The 18,339-nt window shown below is 38.6% G+C and overlaps 1 protein-coding gene and 1 pseudogene across 1 annotated transcript; both read right to left on the bottom strand.

Moving 5' to 3' along the window:
• Positions 1 to 846: 846 nt before the first annotated feature.
• Positions 847 to 12,702, bottom strand: LOC131160863 (uncharacterized; annotated as a pseudogene).
• Positions 12,703 to 14,288: 1,586 nt separating this feature from the next.
• LOC131160862 (uncharacterized) lies at positions 14,289 to 15,894 on the bottom strand. The gene is made up of 4 exons (XM_058116741.1): positions 15,754 to 15,894; positions 15,499 to 15,645; positions 14,706 to 15,395; positions 14,289 to 14,597 (listed from the first exon to the last, which is right to left on the bottom strand). Exons 1-4 carry the CDS (start codon positions 15,892 to 15,894, stop codon positions 14,289 to 14,291), a joined length of 1,287 nt encoding a protein of 428 aa, XP_057972724.1.
• Between the last annotated feature and the right edge of the window lie 2,445 nt (positions 15,895 to 18,339).

Genomic DNA, 18,339 nt, shown 5'->3' with positions numbered 1-18,339 from the left:
TACTATACATTCCTAATTTTAGACACAACCCTTTCATCACTACAAGTGATCCTTCACATACTCTCAGGCTACCTCCGTCAGACTTAAACTTGTACCCTGTTTTATCTAAACTACCAAGAGAAATCAAGTTTCTCTTCAGCTCAGGTATATACCTCACATCTCTTAGCACTCTTTCAATCCCATCATGCATTAGAAGTCTCGCTATCCCAATACCCTATACCTTATAGGAATTATTGTTACCTAGGATAACATGACCCCCTTTTAGACATGTAAAGGATTCAAACCAGTTTTTCAATGGACACATATGGAAGAAACATTCTGAATCTAATATTCATTCTTTTCTAAAATCTATCTCAGAGATGTTCAACACTTTAGCACTATCATATCCATCTAAAACTATAGTTGCCTTACCCTTTGGTTTAGAGGCGGTGGCATTGGCAGCTTGTTTCCTTTTAGGACAGTCCCTCTTAAAGTGTCCTTCCTTGTGACAGGCAAAACATTTTAGTGCTTTACTCTTAGACTTTGATTTAGACCTCTTGCATTTTCCTTTCTTTTCCCTCTTTTCAGACCTACCTCTCACATTTAACCCTTCCTTTGACTCTGTTTTGGACTTAGACTTGGTGTACAATTCCCTAGAGTGCAAAACGGTTTGCACTTCTTCTAAAGTTAATTAGGCTCTCTCTCTCCCATACATCATAGTTTCCTTAAGATTATCATATGTAGAGTCAAAAGAACTCAATAAAAGAATTGTTTGGTCTTCTTCATCTATACTAATATCAATATTAGTAAGATCCAAAAGAATTTTATTAAACTTATCTAAATGTTCACTAATAGATGTTCCAAGATTCATTTAAAGGTATAGAGTCTGGTCTTCTTGTGGATTCTATTTGCTAGGACCTTTGTCATGTGCAAACTTTCTAGTTTTAGCCAAAATTCAGCTTCCGTATCCTCCTTGGCAACTTCCTTAAGTACTTTGTCTCCTAGAGATAAGATAATAACACTGTGTGCCTTTTGGAGGATTTCGGGCTTCACCTTGTCGGTGGAGGGTAAATCTGGTTTCCCATCTTGTGAAGTGGAAGCCCCCTTCTTGTCTCCAAGAAGGGCCTCCTGAAGCCCCTGTTGTACCAAGATGGCCCACATGTTAATCCTCCATAAACCAAAGATGGCTCGCATCTTGATCCTTCATAAACCAAAATCATTTTTACCGATAATTTTTTCCAACTCAAACTTGGTTGTCCCCATCGAAAAATCAGGCTCTGATACCACTTGTTAGGACCAGAGGAGCCCATGGGTGGACCTGATACACATGAGTGAATACCAACTTGACCCAAAAACTTAAACCTATTAGGTCTTGGGTTCAACCATGTATATAAGCACCTATTGATTACGTGCCACAGTTGCGTAATTATGACTTTAATATCATGCATTAAAGATTACTATTTTAATTAAAATGTCTAATTATGTTTGGTATTTCAACATTGAACTCATTTGAGATAGTTATCCTATTTTGTCAATAATTTACGGATGTTCATGTTTTATTATTGTAGGATAATTTTTTGATCTTAAAAGTCGAAAATAAAAATGCACATGTGTGTACGTGAGTTGGAGTCCGAATCAAGATCATCGCATGCACTACGCGGGCCGTAAGCATGAAGAGGTGCCATGTACATGAGCCGCTAAAGGATCTCTTGGACATTTAAAGAAAAATCAAAAGAGAAAAATATGTGTGTATAAATGTGTGTGTGTGGGGGTAGTTTGGAAAGACGCATTTGGAAAAGTCAAAGATAGTGGGCTTTGATATATATATATAAAATTAGAAAAGTCAAAATTGATGACTTGGAAACATAATTTTGAAAAGTACAAATTGGTGGCTGTGGGTCTGCGAGTCGTGAAGTAAAGAAATCAAAGGGAGCGCAGGGTGTGCATGTGGATTCATACAGGAAAGTAGGCGGTGGAGCAACAAAAGAATGAAATTAAAGTAAGCAAAAAGAGAGTGGGCTGGGTCACCGCCATGCAACACAAAAACAAGGATGGGCTCAAAGTGGCACGGGCAGAGAGTCATCTTAGCATGCACTGGGCTCGAATTTACACAGGCCGAGAGCAGCTACTGAAGACACAGCCATGCAAGAATAAAGACTTGTGCGCTGGGCCCTGGGAGTGGGTGATGTGACCCACTCATGCAGCCCAGCGCTGGAGGGCTCACCAATAGGTGCGCTGCGAGTATTCTTTTGGAGATTGGGAAAAAGGGAAGAAAATTCTAATAAATAAATAAATTAAAGGATTGAAAATTCTAATAAAAGGCTGCACGCAGAGGAGGCCGGGGAGGAGATTGGGATTTCTTTAGAGGAGCTTCTCGTGGGAGATTAAAGGAGAAATAGGGACTGCGCGATTGAAGTTTAACAACACAGCAGCCTGGAAGGTCGCTGGTGGGGTATAGAAAATTAATATCTTTTCGAAATAGAAGGCAACGAATAATGGTGGTGTTCAGAGTGTTCGCAACGTGGGATAGCGATACTACGAGTGTTGATTTTTCCCATATGCTCCGAATAGAAGAAAATATGGTGAAATCTGTTATATTGAATTTAATTTTCGGAATGAACTAAATTTTTGTATTCTAGGTAAACGATGTAATCAGTTTTGAATTATGCTTACTTTTGATGCTAATTTGAAGTAATTTTCATTAATATTTATTTGAGTTATTATCCGCTTATTACTTTTAATTAACTGGCCATTAATTAAATGATATTAGTTTTGTGATTTGCTACCGAAATGAGCGATTATAGGATAGCTCTTGGATAATTCAGCGTAGGTAAATATAAAGACCGAAAGACTTGTATGAACCTACGTAGTATTAAAAATCGAGAGTCTTATTGCGTTTTTGCGTTATTAATTTGCATAATCGTATGTTAAATAATAAACAAGGATAGGTTCTGATTGACTATCGAAAGAGGCTTTTGGAAAAATTGGATATTTACTAACAAACAGAGAATACGAATTCGAATTGGCTAGATGAATAAAATATAGTGAGAAATTAGGTGAAATCGGTTTCCTAAAAGCTTTCAACATCAGTAATTTGATACGCGGCATCTAGTTTTAAATTCTCTTTAATAGTTTATTTAAAGTAGTTTTGTTTAAATTTCGCAGTCTAAAATTATTAATTTTCCAAATAAAATCAAGATTATTATAAATTCGGTACTTGATAAAATTAAAACATCAATCCATGAGGACGATACTCTACATATAATATTATAAAACTACGATATTATGCACTTACAGTTTGCACCGGTCACCTATCATCCATTCAAATTTTTTAATGTAGGACAAACTCACAAGTGGAATTCTCAACATATATAAATTTACTTTTTTTAAAAAAAAATGAATTCTTTTGTCTACAAATTTTAGTACAATTACATCTTTAGGAGTCTTTATTCTTTCTTTCAAAAAACAATAATATTTTTGCAAACAAATTGATTTTTATTATTCATACTGTTATATATAGTGTATGTCTACATGTATATGTATATATTTATGAAAAATTCAAATGAAAACAAATTTGATAAATTTATTGTAAGGAGTCATCTTTTTGGATTAATAACAGTATCCTAGACATTTTTATCTAGACTAATCGGTTGCCTACGTCAGCCGTGCCCACAGCCAACACATAGGAGATAAATCGCGGATGTGCAGCGTGAGCGATAGGAATCGAACCAAGACCATTGGGGTTACCAGCATTTTCTAAGGCTTGCCCGTACCACCCAGCCATGTGCCCGGGAGCATTGTAAGGAGTTATCTTTTCTCAAATAGTGATAGGTTTCAAATGACGTCACTCACTTGTACCCCTTCCCCATAGTTGGGTTTGGGTATCCCTCCTATGTGGAGACCCTTCACTTTATTTTCTTTCGGTTCTTTATTAAGCTTATTTAGAGGCCTCTTTTACACTACATTGAAGTAAAGAAAATTAGGGTTGATAGAGAAGAATTCCATAAGAATTTATTTATTTAAATTAATTTAATTATTCTATTTTCATATATGGTATAAATAGATAAATATAAATGTGTAAAAGAATTGATTTACAAGAGGTAGGCTGACTAATATAGAAGTCTAAAAAGAAAATAAATTATTTCGTGAGTCACAAAATCCAATTTCATATTAGATATTAGACGTGTTTTGGTTAAGAAGACAGCAGTTTGATATCTTTGTACGCCACTGTCTTCAATGCACTCAGAATATTAAAAGGGTGTATGAATTTATTTATGACTAGATACTTATCTATTTTGTTAATTAAGGCCAGTAGCAGTATTTTATTTGCATTTTTTTTTTTTTTTGCACTCTCTCTAAAATTTCTCAAATAATAAATAATTAATGAATTTATAATTACCCTAAGAAAATTATAATAAAAAATGTAGGCCAAGCTAATAGCCTTCAAATTACCATGTGTAGATCATGGCCTTCATTAGTGTATGTAAATTCATAAATTATGTGTTAACTATTCATAATATATTAACTTCTTCACTGAAGTTTTATGGAGTTGTGATTTTTTATTTAACATAATAATACCTTAGTATTTAAGTAGAGAGGGGTAGAGAGTCGAACTCATTATTTTGGTGGATTAATCGAGTTTTAAAAGGGTCTCAAATGCCATCATTTTTATAAAAAAAAGAAAAAGAAAAAGCTACTCATTGATTTAAAAATCAATCTAAAATGGAAGGTTGACCCATTTTCCTAGAGCACTATTTTTGTTTATAGTAGTAAGAGAGGGCATATACAAATAGATATGAAACTATTTTAAATAAAATATTATTAATTAAAACACATATAACTCTGTGTTTTAATATGTGTTCTTGTTTAAATTTTTTTTTTTTTTTTTGTAAAATTTGTAAGAACCCAAAATATGAAAAATGGGTTTAAATGTTAAAAGAGGGGTAAAATTGGAAATTTCTGGGTCAAAGGACTATAAAAGGAAATTTCCTTTGCTTCCTCATTAAGAAATCTCAAATATCTCTCTCTCTCTCTCTCTCTCTCTCTCTCTCTCTCTCTCTCTCTCTCTCTCTCTCTCTAAACCTCTCCCTACTCCATCTCTCTAGAATTTTTCGCCAATTATTGACGGAATCGGAAAACGGAAGCTAACACGAGGATCGTGGAAGGATTCTTTACAACTTCTATAGATCAGAATCTCATTTCGGAGATTTTTGGGTTTCGACGTAAAATCGAGGTAAGGCTCAGTTTTCAATTCTGATCCGGTAGATTTGTAAGTAACTATCTTGTGAACATATTATGTACTGTAATTTATAGGTTTTAGAACTCGGTTCGCTATTTAGGGACCTTGGAGTTCAGGATTTGCTTACGGGGTTAAGGTAAAGGGAACTATGTTTATATTGGTTATTTTTGAAATCATACTTGGTGAAACTGTGGTCCACAGTCCTGTGTGTGTTTTGGCTACTTATTTGGGGGGATCTAACGGGGAAAACTATGAGTTTTTCATTATTATAGTTTTGGGAAAAAGGGGGCGACGGGTTGAATTCCGGGTTTTGTTGAAAACCGAGTATATGTGTGATTTATATTGTGATATTGGGATGACTGTGCCTTGACTTTGTTTAAACTGTATTTGTTTGGAAAACCATGATTTAGATTACCAAATTACCAAATAAGTGTGGTTTGTTTGGTTATATGAGCATGCATGTGTGTGTGATATGTTGAAATGCTAGTAGGAACGCGGTTCCGAAATTGTTCCAGGTACTGAGAGTGTCCGGCTCTATATTCGAGGGTGTGTTATCGCCTGCCATGTAGGCAAGAGTGTCCGACTCTATATCCGAGGGCGTGAGCCTATTCCGGCAGATCAAGCTGAAGGGTGTGGATCCATCAATTTAGCGCCAGTACGATGCCATGGGAGTCAAGGACTAGCCATGTGCCGGTGGGGCCGTATTCGGGGGTTGGCTACGGGCCAACGCCGTATGTCACGGGCCAGCTTCAGGCCGAAGAGTGTGACGACACTGAGGATTACTGATTATGTGTATGTATTGTGACGGGGCTGAGTATAAATAGCCTTCGTATGTGTGCGTGTATGCACCGTGTAAATTAATACTGGAATGCATTTAATTGCGTGTATGTTGTATCATGATAATACTCAAATACTACACACCGATATAACCTATGTTCTTCCTTACTGAGAGGTGTCTTACCCCTACTGTACATTCATTTTTACAGTCCTTCGGGTAACTGGAACTAGCGTCCTGGTGTAGGGAGCGTAATGGCCGGTGTACTGCGTTAGCGCTTGGGAAGTGCTAGGACTGTAGTTTCGTTGATTTGCCATTTTGAGTTGTATTTGGGCACCCAATTTGTACGTTTTGTTAGAGCCATATTCTGCTCTTGTATAGACTCTGGTATGGTACTGCATATATATATAGATGACCTTTTTCCGCTGCGTATATGATTGTGTTTGGATGTGTTTAGGGTGCCTAGGAACCCCACAGGGTCGGACCCTCATCCTTTGTACTATATCTGTGGTGATTTGTATGATACAGGGACAGGTTAGATTACATTTTCACCCCTGGTCCCATTTCAGGGTTCGAGGCGTGACAGCTTGGTATCAGAGCTAACTAGGTTACTAGATCTTGTAGACTTGGTTAGGCTTAGTTATGAGTGCATACCAGAGTATAGGATGTGGATATGGGTAGAGTTGGTTGAGGGTTGTTCGGTTGCTAGACTAGGAATTGTCGATGGTATTCCGTGTTTTTCTTGGGATGACGATTCCAGTAAAAGCAGGACAGATTGTTGATGACTTTTGTGTCCGTGTGATAGGACAGACTTAGACTTGACAGGAAGTAGTTAACACGATTAGTGTAGATCATTGTATTAACTGTATCTGTTATAGGGATACTGATAGATTCCTATTGTGTTGCAAAATGGAGCCCAAGGATAATAATCTAGGAAGTGGCTCTAAGGAGACTGCGAGTGATGAGTCCCCTTCTGTGCCTCAAGATTTGATGAGGTAGGTATTACGAGAGATCGGGCGGAGTGTGAGGAGATGAGAGCGCTCTCCTACTGCTGCGGGGTGCACCATTGAGAGGTTCACACGCATGCATCCTCCGACGTTCTTTGGAGGACCTGACCCGACAACAGTAGAGGATTGGATGGAGAAGACTGAGAGGATTCTAGGAGTTTTGCATTGCACGGATAGGCAGCGAGTCCTCTATGCTACTTTCCAGCTGTCGGGGGAGGCGAGTCGATGGTGGACTGCTGTGAGTCTGTTGGAGAGGCGGAGAGCTGGTCCTGAGGAGATGACATGGAGCCGTTTCAAGGAGGTGTTCTTTGACAGATACTTCCCGGCTTCAATACGTGTTGCAAAGGCAGATGAGTTTTTTGCTCTGACGTAGGGGAGTTTGACGGTGTAGGGGTATGCGGCTTGATACGTAGAGCTGTCCCGTTTTGCACCATGTATGATCTCGAGAGAGTGTGAGAAGACTTGGAGGTTCGAGAAGGGTTTGAGGAAGGATATCCGTAGACTGGTGGGTATGCTTCAGATCCGTGAGTTCTCGGTATTGGTGGATAAGGCCACAGTGATTGAGAGTGGTATTCGAGAGGATGAGGTGGATCAGGAATCGAAGAAGAGGACAGTACCTTCTAGTTCTCAAACAAGATCTCGTCAGGGAACGTGGAAGAAGAGGAGCAAGGGCTCGGGTTACCACCAGAATACCGAGCGCCAAGACTCTCAGGCGAGCCAGACCAGTGGTTGTTGTACCAGATGTCACAGGTGGCACGAGGGAGAGTTCCGGACATTTGGGGGTAGTTACTACAACTGTGGCCAGTCAGACCACATGTCTCGTGATTGTCGAGCACCGAGGCGAGATGTGTCTGCAGTTAGTGGGGACCGAAGGGGTAATCAAATACCTCAGGGAACCGCTTAGAAGAATACAGCTCCGACCAGAGTATACTCGCTTACTCTAGTGGACACTGAGTATGCAGGTAACATGGTGACTGGTACCTTATTATTGCTTTCAAATAAAGCTTCTGTTTTGTTTGATTCGGGTGCAACCCATTCCTTTGTGTCCATGAATTTTGTGGGACGGTGTGGGGTTGAGACTCGAGATATGAATGAGGTGTTATCTGTTACTACACCATCTGGGAGTGTATCCTTCTGTAGGAAGATGTGGGTAGACTGCCCAGTGGAAATTCAGGAGAAGCTGCTACCGGCGAATCTTATGGTATACGGCATGTCAGGGTTTGATGTTATTCTGGGGATGGATTGGTTGTTCTCCAGTTATACCGTGATTGACTGTCGTAGCAAGGTGGTAGTTTTCAGACCTCCTAGAGAGCAGGAGTACGAATTCGTGGGATCGTGTGTACGTTCAGCGCCATAGATTCTGTCGGCATTATAGGCAAGGAGGCTACTCTTGGACAGATGTCAGGGGTACTTAGCTTGTGTGGAGGAACCGCCGCGGGATGAGTTGAGACTCGAGGATTGACTCAATTTAAAAATGAGTAGCACTAAGGCTATCCCAAGTATAGGAGTTACGTCGTATAATAATTAGCCTAAATAGGTCGGATCGTCTCCACGGGGAATGCAGACTAGTTCTAAATTAGCGCGAAATAGGAGAAAAAAATAATAAGAAAACAAATTTTACTGAACATGGTTCAGATTCAAAATCTTTGAGTTTTTGAGATTTTTTGATGAAATTAAATGACGCAAAACCTAAAATATGAATCTAACACACACAATGCAATCAACAACTCACTAATTAAACACTCAAATAGTAAACCAAAAGCAAGAACCTCCCTAATCATATTTAAATAAAGACAAACTAAACCTAAACCTCAACTATAACGTAAGAGTAATAAGCCGACTTAACACAAAAATAACTTGAGTAAAATAAATTGATCCCCAATATCTAAAAATAAACTGAACTTAACAATGGCTTAATTAAATAAATATACTAATCTTAACAATAAATAAACACAAACAAAGTCTTAAAAAAATTACTAAGCTTAAACTAATGAAGAATTACAGCAAGCTGACCAAGATGACATTAAAGAAGATTAATAAGCAAAAAAAATTTCAACAGGGTATTTAAAATGACATTAAAATAAAATAATATAACTAAATAACAACAAGGTATTTAAACTGAAATTAAAGCAAAAAATACAAGTAAATAGTAACAAGGGAAAGAGAAAGATGAGAGAGAGATGGTCGTGAGGTGAGCCCCTTTCCACTGGTGCTCGGGTGCTGCTGGGTTCAAAGGGAAACTGCAGGTGCTGGCTTGGTGTGCTCGGGTGGAAGCTGTGCACAGGTGGCCGAGGATTGCTGCTACTGGCCTACTGTGGTGGAGTGCTCGGGTCTTCCACACAGCAGCTTGTTGCTGCCCTCTGTGCAGCGTGAGACCCTAGGAGAGAAGACCCCAGCTGCTGCCCTTTTTCCAAAAGCCTCCAAGACCCTCTATTTTTTCCCCCAAAAGCCTACTACTGCCTCCTTCAAAACCTAAAAGAAAAACTCCCCCAACCCTAAGGAAAATAATAATCTAATAAAGCCTCTCCAAAAAAAACAAGCTAAGCCCACACTTTTTGACTTTTCAAAATTTACTTCCCAATCCAAATTTGGCTCCCAGCCAGTGCCTACTACCAGCTTCACTTGCATGGCCGAGTCACATCGTGACCTGGCCCACTTCAATTTTTTTTTTTTGTTTTGTCATTTTTTTGTTTTCTATTCACCACAAAATTTGAACCTTACAGACCTAGTTTCTCATAAAACTTGAAACAAAAAAGTTGTAGATAATTATTTCCTCTTTCTCCAGAAATTTGAATCGTTTCGATCAGAACTTGGACGGAAAAGTTATGCACGAAATACGAACAGGTATCGTTTTTGGTTCTTGGGAATTTTCCTACGATAAAATATTACCAAAAATTCATAAATTGCACAATAAAACTCAAGAATGATAATTTTGGCACTTTATTAAAATATTGGACAAATTTGAACACTTAATTAAAATTATAAGTCGCAAAGACCGGATTAAAGTACTCAATTACGCAGTTTCGGCGCATAATCACACCCTCCAACTAACGTTTTGCTAGTTCCTAACAAATAATGTAAATGTAATCAAACCAAGGGAGAAGCACTAAATTTCAATACTTATGAAAATTACATGCCATGAAATATGCTTAATGAGTTTAGGAACACAGGACACAAATTAATCCAAGTTACGCCTCAATTGGACGATTTATACACCATTTAGTAAAACAACCAAGATAATGGAGTGTAACAAAGCTCACGTGTACAAGAGAGGTTCAGAATTCCAAGATTGACTACCAGCAAACATTAACAGTTTCAAACACAATCAATTAGTCTAAGACAACCGCACGGTCTTACTCTAATTCAAAGCCATTGTATTGACGGCTTTCACACTATTACACTTTAAAAGGCACCAACTTTTTTTGATTAGTTAGGACCCCAATAGTAAGTAGTCGTTTCCAGTGCATGAATGTACAAAGGTGGCTTTCACATTACTACACTTTAAAAGGTACCCACTTTTTTTGTTTAGTTGGGGCCCCGGTAATAGGTAGCCCTTTCCAATACACAATTGTTTTCCTCTTCTTCTTTTTTTGTTTTTTTTAATAACTGATCCCTTAATTGTTTCTTGTTTCATTTGCTTCAAACTTTTTTTTTCTAAGCCATTAGGGTATGGTTCATTAGAGTCCCAAACAACTGAAGTGTATATCAACCAGAAATGATGTAAGGTAATCTTTCTAAGTCTTCTAACCTGTGTAGTGTGTATATCAAGACTTTCAACATCCTTCTCTTGGTTACAACTAAATGAAATGGATAAAACTCTCTTTTGATTCAAACTTTGATTGCACTACGTCATACTTGTTCCATATCCTCAAAAAGAAAAAAAAATTTGGGCATGTAACGTTCACAAATAAGGAATTTAGCATGCTCTGAGCTCAAAACCAGTATTTCCCAAAAGGTGGGCCTAAACAACATGCAAACATCTATAATATGCAAATAACACATTAAAACTCATTAAGTGGAAGCACACTATTAGGGCATGCAAATTCTCCCCTCCCCCCCTCCCTACTAAAATGAAACATTGTCCTCAATGTGAAAGCATAGGGGAAAAGAGAAGAGATATGCATAGGGGAAACAAACTAACAGAATAAAAAAAAATAAAAAAAAAACAATAGAGAGTCACAACCAACAAACACAGTAGAAAAATAAAAGAAAGATGCAAATAAGAATAAATAAAACGAAAAGAAAAAGAAAAGAGTAAACGAGAAAGGTTAGAGGACTCCCCTAGGGTCTTGCAGAAGCAAGACCTCCTCATGTGGATCGAATGGAGTCATGAAGGGCTTGAGACGCTGCCCATTGACTATGAAGCTGTTGCCATTCTTTGGATCTACAATTTCTACCGCGCCATGGGAATGAACTTTTTCAACGATGTACGAACCACCCCACCGGGACTTCAATTTCTCAGGAAACAGATGCAATCTGGAGTCATAGAGAAGCACTTGCTGAGTAGGGAAAAGTTGTTTGTCTTTGATTTTTTTGTCATGGAGCAACTTCATCCGCTCCTTTGCTAAGCGGACATTGTCGTAAGCTTCCCTCCTAAATTCTTCAAGCTCACATACCTGCAATTTCCTTAAATCCTTGACATCATCAAGTGAAAAGTTAATCTGTTTTATAGCCCATAAGGCACGATGTTGAATCTCAACAGGTAAATGATATGCCTTACCATAAACTAACCTGTTAGGAGACATCCCTAAATTTTTCTTAAATGCAGTTCGGTAGGCCCAAAATGCATCAACAAGTTTTTCTGACCAGTCCTTACGATTAGGATGCACCGTTTTCTCAAGTATGATTTTGATCTCTCTATTGGCCAGCTCAGCTTGACCATTAGTCTAAGGGTGATATGGAGTAAAGACCTTATGGGCCACTCCATACTTTTGCATGAGTTTTTCAAATGGTTTGTTACAAAAGTGCAACTCTCCATCACTAATTATAGCCTTGGGCATGCCAAAACATGCAAATAACTCCTTGAGAAAACGGATAACAACCCTGTGGTCATTGGTTCGACAAGGTATTGCCTCCACCCATTTTGAAACATAGTCCACAGCAACCAAAATGTAAGAATGCTCAAAAGAAATGGGGAAAGGTCCCATAAAATCAATACCCCAATAATAAAAAATCTCAAGATTCAATATGGGGGACATGGGCATTTCATTCTTGGCACTAATTTTTCCTAACTTTTGACAGGCTTCACATGCTTTACAAAAATTTTCAACATCTTTAAACATGGTGGGCCAGTAGAGTCGACTTTGTAATATTTTTGAAACAGTTTTCTTAGCACAAAAGTGGCCTCCATATGTCCCACCATGGCAAAAATGCATCACGGAATTAAATTCATCATTTGGAACATATCTACGCACCAACTGGTCATAACAATATTTGAACAGGTATGGATTATCAAAATAATAATGTCTTACCTCAGCTAGGAACTTACGTTCGTCTTGGGTGAGCCAATGGTCAGGCATTTGGTCGGTGACAAGGTAGTTCACAATATCAGCAAACCAAGGAGCGCACGATACTGCAAAAAGATGCTCATAAGGAAAATCATCATTTAAAGGGGAAAGGGACACAGATATATCAGGTAACTGTAAATGAGAAAGATGGTTAGCTACAACATTTTCTACTCCCTTTTTATCTCGAATGGTGATGTCAAACTCCTGAAGAAGTAGAATCCATCTGATTAACTGGGCTTAGCATCTTTTTTTGCCAACAAATATTTCAACGCAGAATGATCAGTGAAAATAATAACAGGAGATCCAATGACATAAGAGTGAAATTTTTCTAAGGCAAACACAACAGTCAATAACTCCTTCTCAGTGGTGGTATAATTTTTTTGAGCATCATTCAAGGTATGACTTGCATAGTAGATGACAGAAGGCTTGTTATTAACTCTTTGACCAAGAACGGCCCCAAGGGCGAAATCACTAGCATCAGTCATAATCTCAAATGGCAAGTCCCACCAAGGGGGTTGCATAATGGGTGTCATGGTCAAATATTTTTTCAATGTTTCAAAAGCCTGTTGGCATGCATCAGTCCATAAAAATTCAGTCTCGGTTTGCAATAATGAACACAGTGGTTTAACAATACTACTGAAATTTTGAATGAAACGCCTATAGAAGCCGGCATGGCCAAGAAAGAACGAATATCCCTCACTGTCTTAGGGACAGGTAATTGGGAAATCAACTCTACCTTTGTTCTGTCAACCTCTATACCACGCTCAAAAACTGAATGGCCAAGTACCAAACCACTACTTACCATAAATTGACACTTTTCCCAATTCAACAACAAGTTCTTTTCTTCACATCTTTTTAGGATAGCAGTCAAATTTTTCAAACAAGTGTCAAAAGACTTACAAAACACAGAAAAATCATCTATAAAAATTTCACACATCTCATCTAACATGTCAAAGAAAATACTCATCATGCAGCGCTGGAAAGTAGCGGGTGCATTACATAATCTGAATGGCATCCTACGAAAAGTGTAAGTACCAAAGGGGCAAGTGAAGGTGGTATTCTCTTGATCCTCTGGTGCTACGACAATTTGATAATACCCAGAAAAACCATCCAGAAAATAATAAAAAGCATTACCAGCTACTTTTTCGAGTATCTGATCTAGGAAGGGTAACGAGAAGTGATCTTTTCGGCTAACCAAATTTAATTTACGATAATCAATGCAAATTCTCCAACCCGTTACTTTCCTAGATGGGATCAACTCTCCACTAGCATTCTCAATGATAGTCAAACCAGATTTTTTTGGTACTACCTGTGTTGGGCTTACCCACTTGCTGTCGGACATAGGATAGATGATGTCAGCAGTTCAGTACTTCTTTCTTTACCACTTCTTTCATGGTTGGATTCAATCTCCACTGCGCATCACGAACTGGCCTTGCATCTCCTTCTAGAAAGATGTTGTGAGAACAGATTGCAGGATCAATCCCCTTGATGTCTGCAATAGTCCAGCCTATTGCTCCTTGATGTTGCCTCAATACCTGCAATAACTCAGTTTCCTGCTTCAAAGTAAGATGAGAAGAAATTACCACAGGGAATGTGTCCTCATCTGGGCCTAGAAAAACATATTTCAAGTCTTCAGGTAGTGACTTCAACTCAAGCGTAGGGACTTCTTCTTCTGATGACTTCATGACTTTTGGTAAGTCAAGAGCTTCAAAAGTTGGCTTACGCCAACTACTCATATAACCTGCATTTAACAATTGAGGGGAACCATCTATCTCCGTGCACTACCCCTCAAATTTTGTCAACTCTCTAGACAAAGGAATTGTCTCATAAAAAACGTCAGGCTGCTCAGGAGAGTCATTCTCAAATGCATTATCAGAGCCAAACACAGATAACAACTCTGAAATATCAAAATCATCTATCACATCAAATGCAAGTACCTCGGAGTCATCACAACCACTAGGCATCTTGCAAGCATTGAACACATTCATCTCCAATGTCATATTCCCAAATGTGAGCTTCAGCACTCCACTTCGACAATTGATCAATGCAATGGAGGTAGCAAGGAATGGGCGTCCAAGTATGATAGGTGTCTGGGAAATGGTAGAGATAGGTTGTTGCATATCCAAAACCACAAAGTCCACCGGGTAGTAGAATTTGTCGACTTGAACCAATACATCCTCAATAACGCCCCGTGGTACCTTCACTGATCTTTCAGCCAACTGTAGCACAATGGAGGTCTTCTTTAGCTCACCTAACCCCAACTGCTCATATATCGACAATGGTAGCAAGTTCACACTACTCCCCAAATCAAGTAGAGCTCTCCCAATGCGAGATTCATCGATCATAATGGAGATGGTGGGAGAACCATGATCTCTGAGTTTCTGAGGAGTTTCACTCAATATCAATGCACTAACTTGCTCTATCAAGAAAGCCTTCTTCTTTACATTCAATTTCCTCTTCACTGTGCACAAGTCCTTTAAAAATTTCACATACGAAGGAACCTGCTGAATGGCATCCAAAAGTGGGATATTGATTTTCGCCTGCTTGAAGATCTTCTGAATCTCAGTATGATATTTGTTCTTTTGACCAGCTACCAACCTATGGGGATAGGGTACCATAGGTCGGTACTCCTTACTAGTCTTGGCCTCCACATCAACTGACTTCTTCAATTCTTGGCTTACTTCCTCTGGTTTCTCTTGGGCCTCGTCTGACTCCACTGCAACTTCCGATGTCGAGGCAACTGTTTGCCTCTCAGTAGATATCTCGGGTCGAGGGACTTCCTTTCCACTTCTTAAAGTAATGACGGCCTTTGTCGTCTCAATAGAATCCCCTGAAACATTATGCACTAGCTGTTGTTGCTGCTGATATACCTGAGGATTAGGCTGAGGCTACACTGGAAATTTCCCTTTCTCTAAAGTAATCAACTGTGTACTGATCTTATTAATGGCGCCTTGCAGTTCATTGTTAGTTGTGGCCCGAATTTGCATGAACTGCCAAAAGAGTATCCTCAAGAGACCTTTTTGGTGGAACGAGTGCAACATTAGATGGAAACCTTAGAGGTGAGTAGTTCTGAGAAATCGGATGTGGCTGATACTGGTGCTGAGACTGTGGTGCAAAGGACTGGGGAGGCTGTTGAAACTGTGAAGAAGATTGAGCAGCCTGATCATTCCTCCATGAAAGATTTGGGTGATTCCTCCATCTCGGATTGTAAGTGTTTGAGAAGGGCTGATTGGGAGCTCTGTTAACCCAATTTGCTGACTGAATCTGATCAGACCTACTCTCCTGCACTACCGTCATGATCGGACAATCCTGGGCCTTATGGCTAGAGTCAACGCATAGAGAGCACACCTTAACTGATTTCACTGCTTTCACCTTCTCTAACTCCATAACCTCTACCCTCCTAGCTAATGCAGCAATACGAGCTTAGATATCAGTTTCCTCCTTTACATCATATCTACCTCCACCACCAATTGTCCTGAGAGGTTGCACTGTCGTTGGTACACGATCAGATCGTGTATTCCACTGTTGTGTACTTTCAGCTAAGTAATCAAAGAATGCTAGTGCCTCATCTGGTTCCTTGCTGAAGAACTCCTCATTACACATAGTTTGAACAAACTGCTTACAATCAGGAGTGAGGGCTGTATAGAAATAATTTACCAGCCTCCAAGACTCAAACCCATGATGCGGACAAATATTAATCAGCTCTTTGAACCTTTCCCAACAAGCCTGGAAAGTCTCACCACTTCTCTGCATAAACTGACTGATTTGCTCCTATAGGAACTGAGTTCTCTGAAAAGGAAAAAAATTATGTAAGAACTCACATTGCATGTTAGTCCAATCAGAAATAGAGTTAGGTCTTAGAGAATTAAACCAGATCTTCGCTTTATCCTTCAAGGAAAAAGGAAATAAACGAATCTTAATGTATTCATCAGTTCCTGCTCTAGTAATGAAGGTAGTACATGCCAACTCAAAATCGATCAGATGCTGGTAAGGACTCTCAGAATCCATCTCATGGAACTAAGGTATTACTGACAACATACCATGTTTAATGGTGAAATTCGATGCATTATTTGGCAAAGCAATACAGGATGGTGTAGTGGTGCGTGTAGGCTGCAAAAAGTCTTTTAAGGTGCGAGGTGCAGGTGGAGGTTCAGCCATGGTTTCCTCAAAATTCTCTTCAAAAAGATCACTCAAATCAATTTCAGTGTCCTCACTTACAACAGAAATAGGAAACCTACTACCTGTATTAGGTGACAGTTTGTATAACCTATGTGAAATATCTCTAACCCAAGGCATCAAACATCAACCCAAATAGCAGACAGTCACCAACAAAGCAGCGATCAAATATGATAAAAAAAAATTTTTTGAGCTTTTTTTTTTTTTGAAAATATTATATATTTTTTTTGTATTTTTAAATTATGATAGAAATCAAAATAAATGGAGAAATACTAGATTAAAACTAATTCTGGCACTCCCCGGCAACAGCGCCAAAAACTTGACTCAATTCTAAAAATGAGTAGGACTAAGACTATTCCAAGTATAGGAGTTACGTCGTATAATAATTAGTCCAAATAGGCCAGATCGTCTCCACGGGGAATGCAAATTAGTTCTAAACTAGCACAAAATAGGACAAAAAAATAATAAGAAAACAAATTTTACTGAACATGGTTTAGATTCAAAATCTTGGAGTTTTTGAGATTTTTTTTATGAAATTAAATGACGCAAAACCTAAAATATGAATTTAACACACACAATCCAATCAACAACTCACTAATTAAACACTCAAATAGTAAACCAAAAGTAAGAACTTCCCTAATCAGATTTAAATAAAGACAAACTAAACCTAAACCTCAACTATAACGTAAGAGTAATAAGCCGACTTAACGCAAAAATAACTTGAGTAAAATAAATTGATCCCCAATATCTAAAAATAAACTGAACTTAACAATGGCTCAATTAAATAAATATACTAATCTTAACAATAAATAAACACAAACAAAGTCTTAAAAAAATTACTAAGCTTAAACTAATGAAGAATTACAGCAAGTTGACCAAGATGACATTAAAGAAGATTAATAAGTAAAAAAATTTCAACAAGGTATTTAAAATGACATTAAAATAAAATAATATAACTAAATAATAGCAAGGTATTTAAACTAAAATTAAAGCAAAAAATACAAGTAAATAGTAACAAGCGAAAGAGAAAGATGAGAGAGAGATGGTCGTGAGGTGAGCCCCTTCCCACTGGTGCTCGAGTGCTGCTGGGTTCAGAGGGGAACTGCAGGTGTTGGCTTGGTGTGCTCGGGTGGAAGCTGTGCACAGGTGGCCGAGGATTGCTGCTGCTGGCTTACTGTGGTGGAGTACTCGGGTCTTCCACGCAGCAGCTTGCTACTGCCCTCTGTGCGGCGCAAGACCCCAGGAGAGAAGACCCCAGCTGTTGCCCTTTTTCCAAAAGCCTCCGAGACCCTCTATTTTTTCCCCCAAAAGCCTACAGTTGCCTCCTTCAAAACCTAAAAGAAAAACTCCCTCAACCCTAAGGAAAATAATAATCTAATAAAGCCTCTTCAAAAAAAAAACAAACAACCTAAGCCCACACTTTTTGACTTTTCAAAATTTACTTCCCAATCCAAATTTGGCTCCCCAGCCAGTGCCTACTGCCAGCTTCACTTACATGGCCGGGTCACATCATGACCTGGCCCACTTCAATTTTTTTTTTCTTCTTGTTTTTTTTTTTTTTTGTCATTTTTTTGTTCTCTGTTCATCACAAAATTTGACCCTTTTGGAGTTGGTTTCTCACAAAACTTGAAACACAAAAGTTGTATATAATCCTTT

Source organism: Malania oleifera, chromosome 7 (genome assembly GCF_029873635.1).
Source record: "Malania oleifera isolate guangnan ecotype guangnan chromosome 7, ASM2987363v1, whole genome shotgun sequence".
Taxonomy (NCBI): domain Eukaryota; kingdom Viridiplantae; phylum Streptophyta; class Magnoliopsida; order Santalales; family Ximeniaceae; genus Malania; species Malania oleifera.
This window is presented reverse-complemented; position numbering and strand designations above follow the sequence as displayed.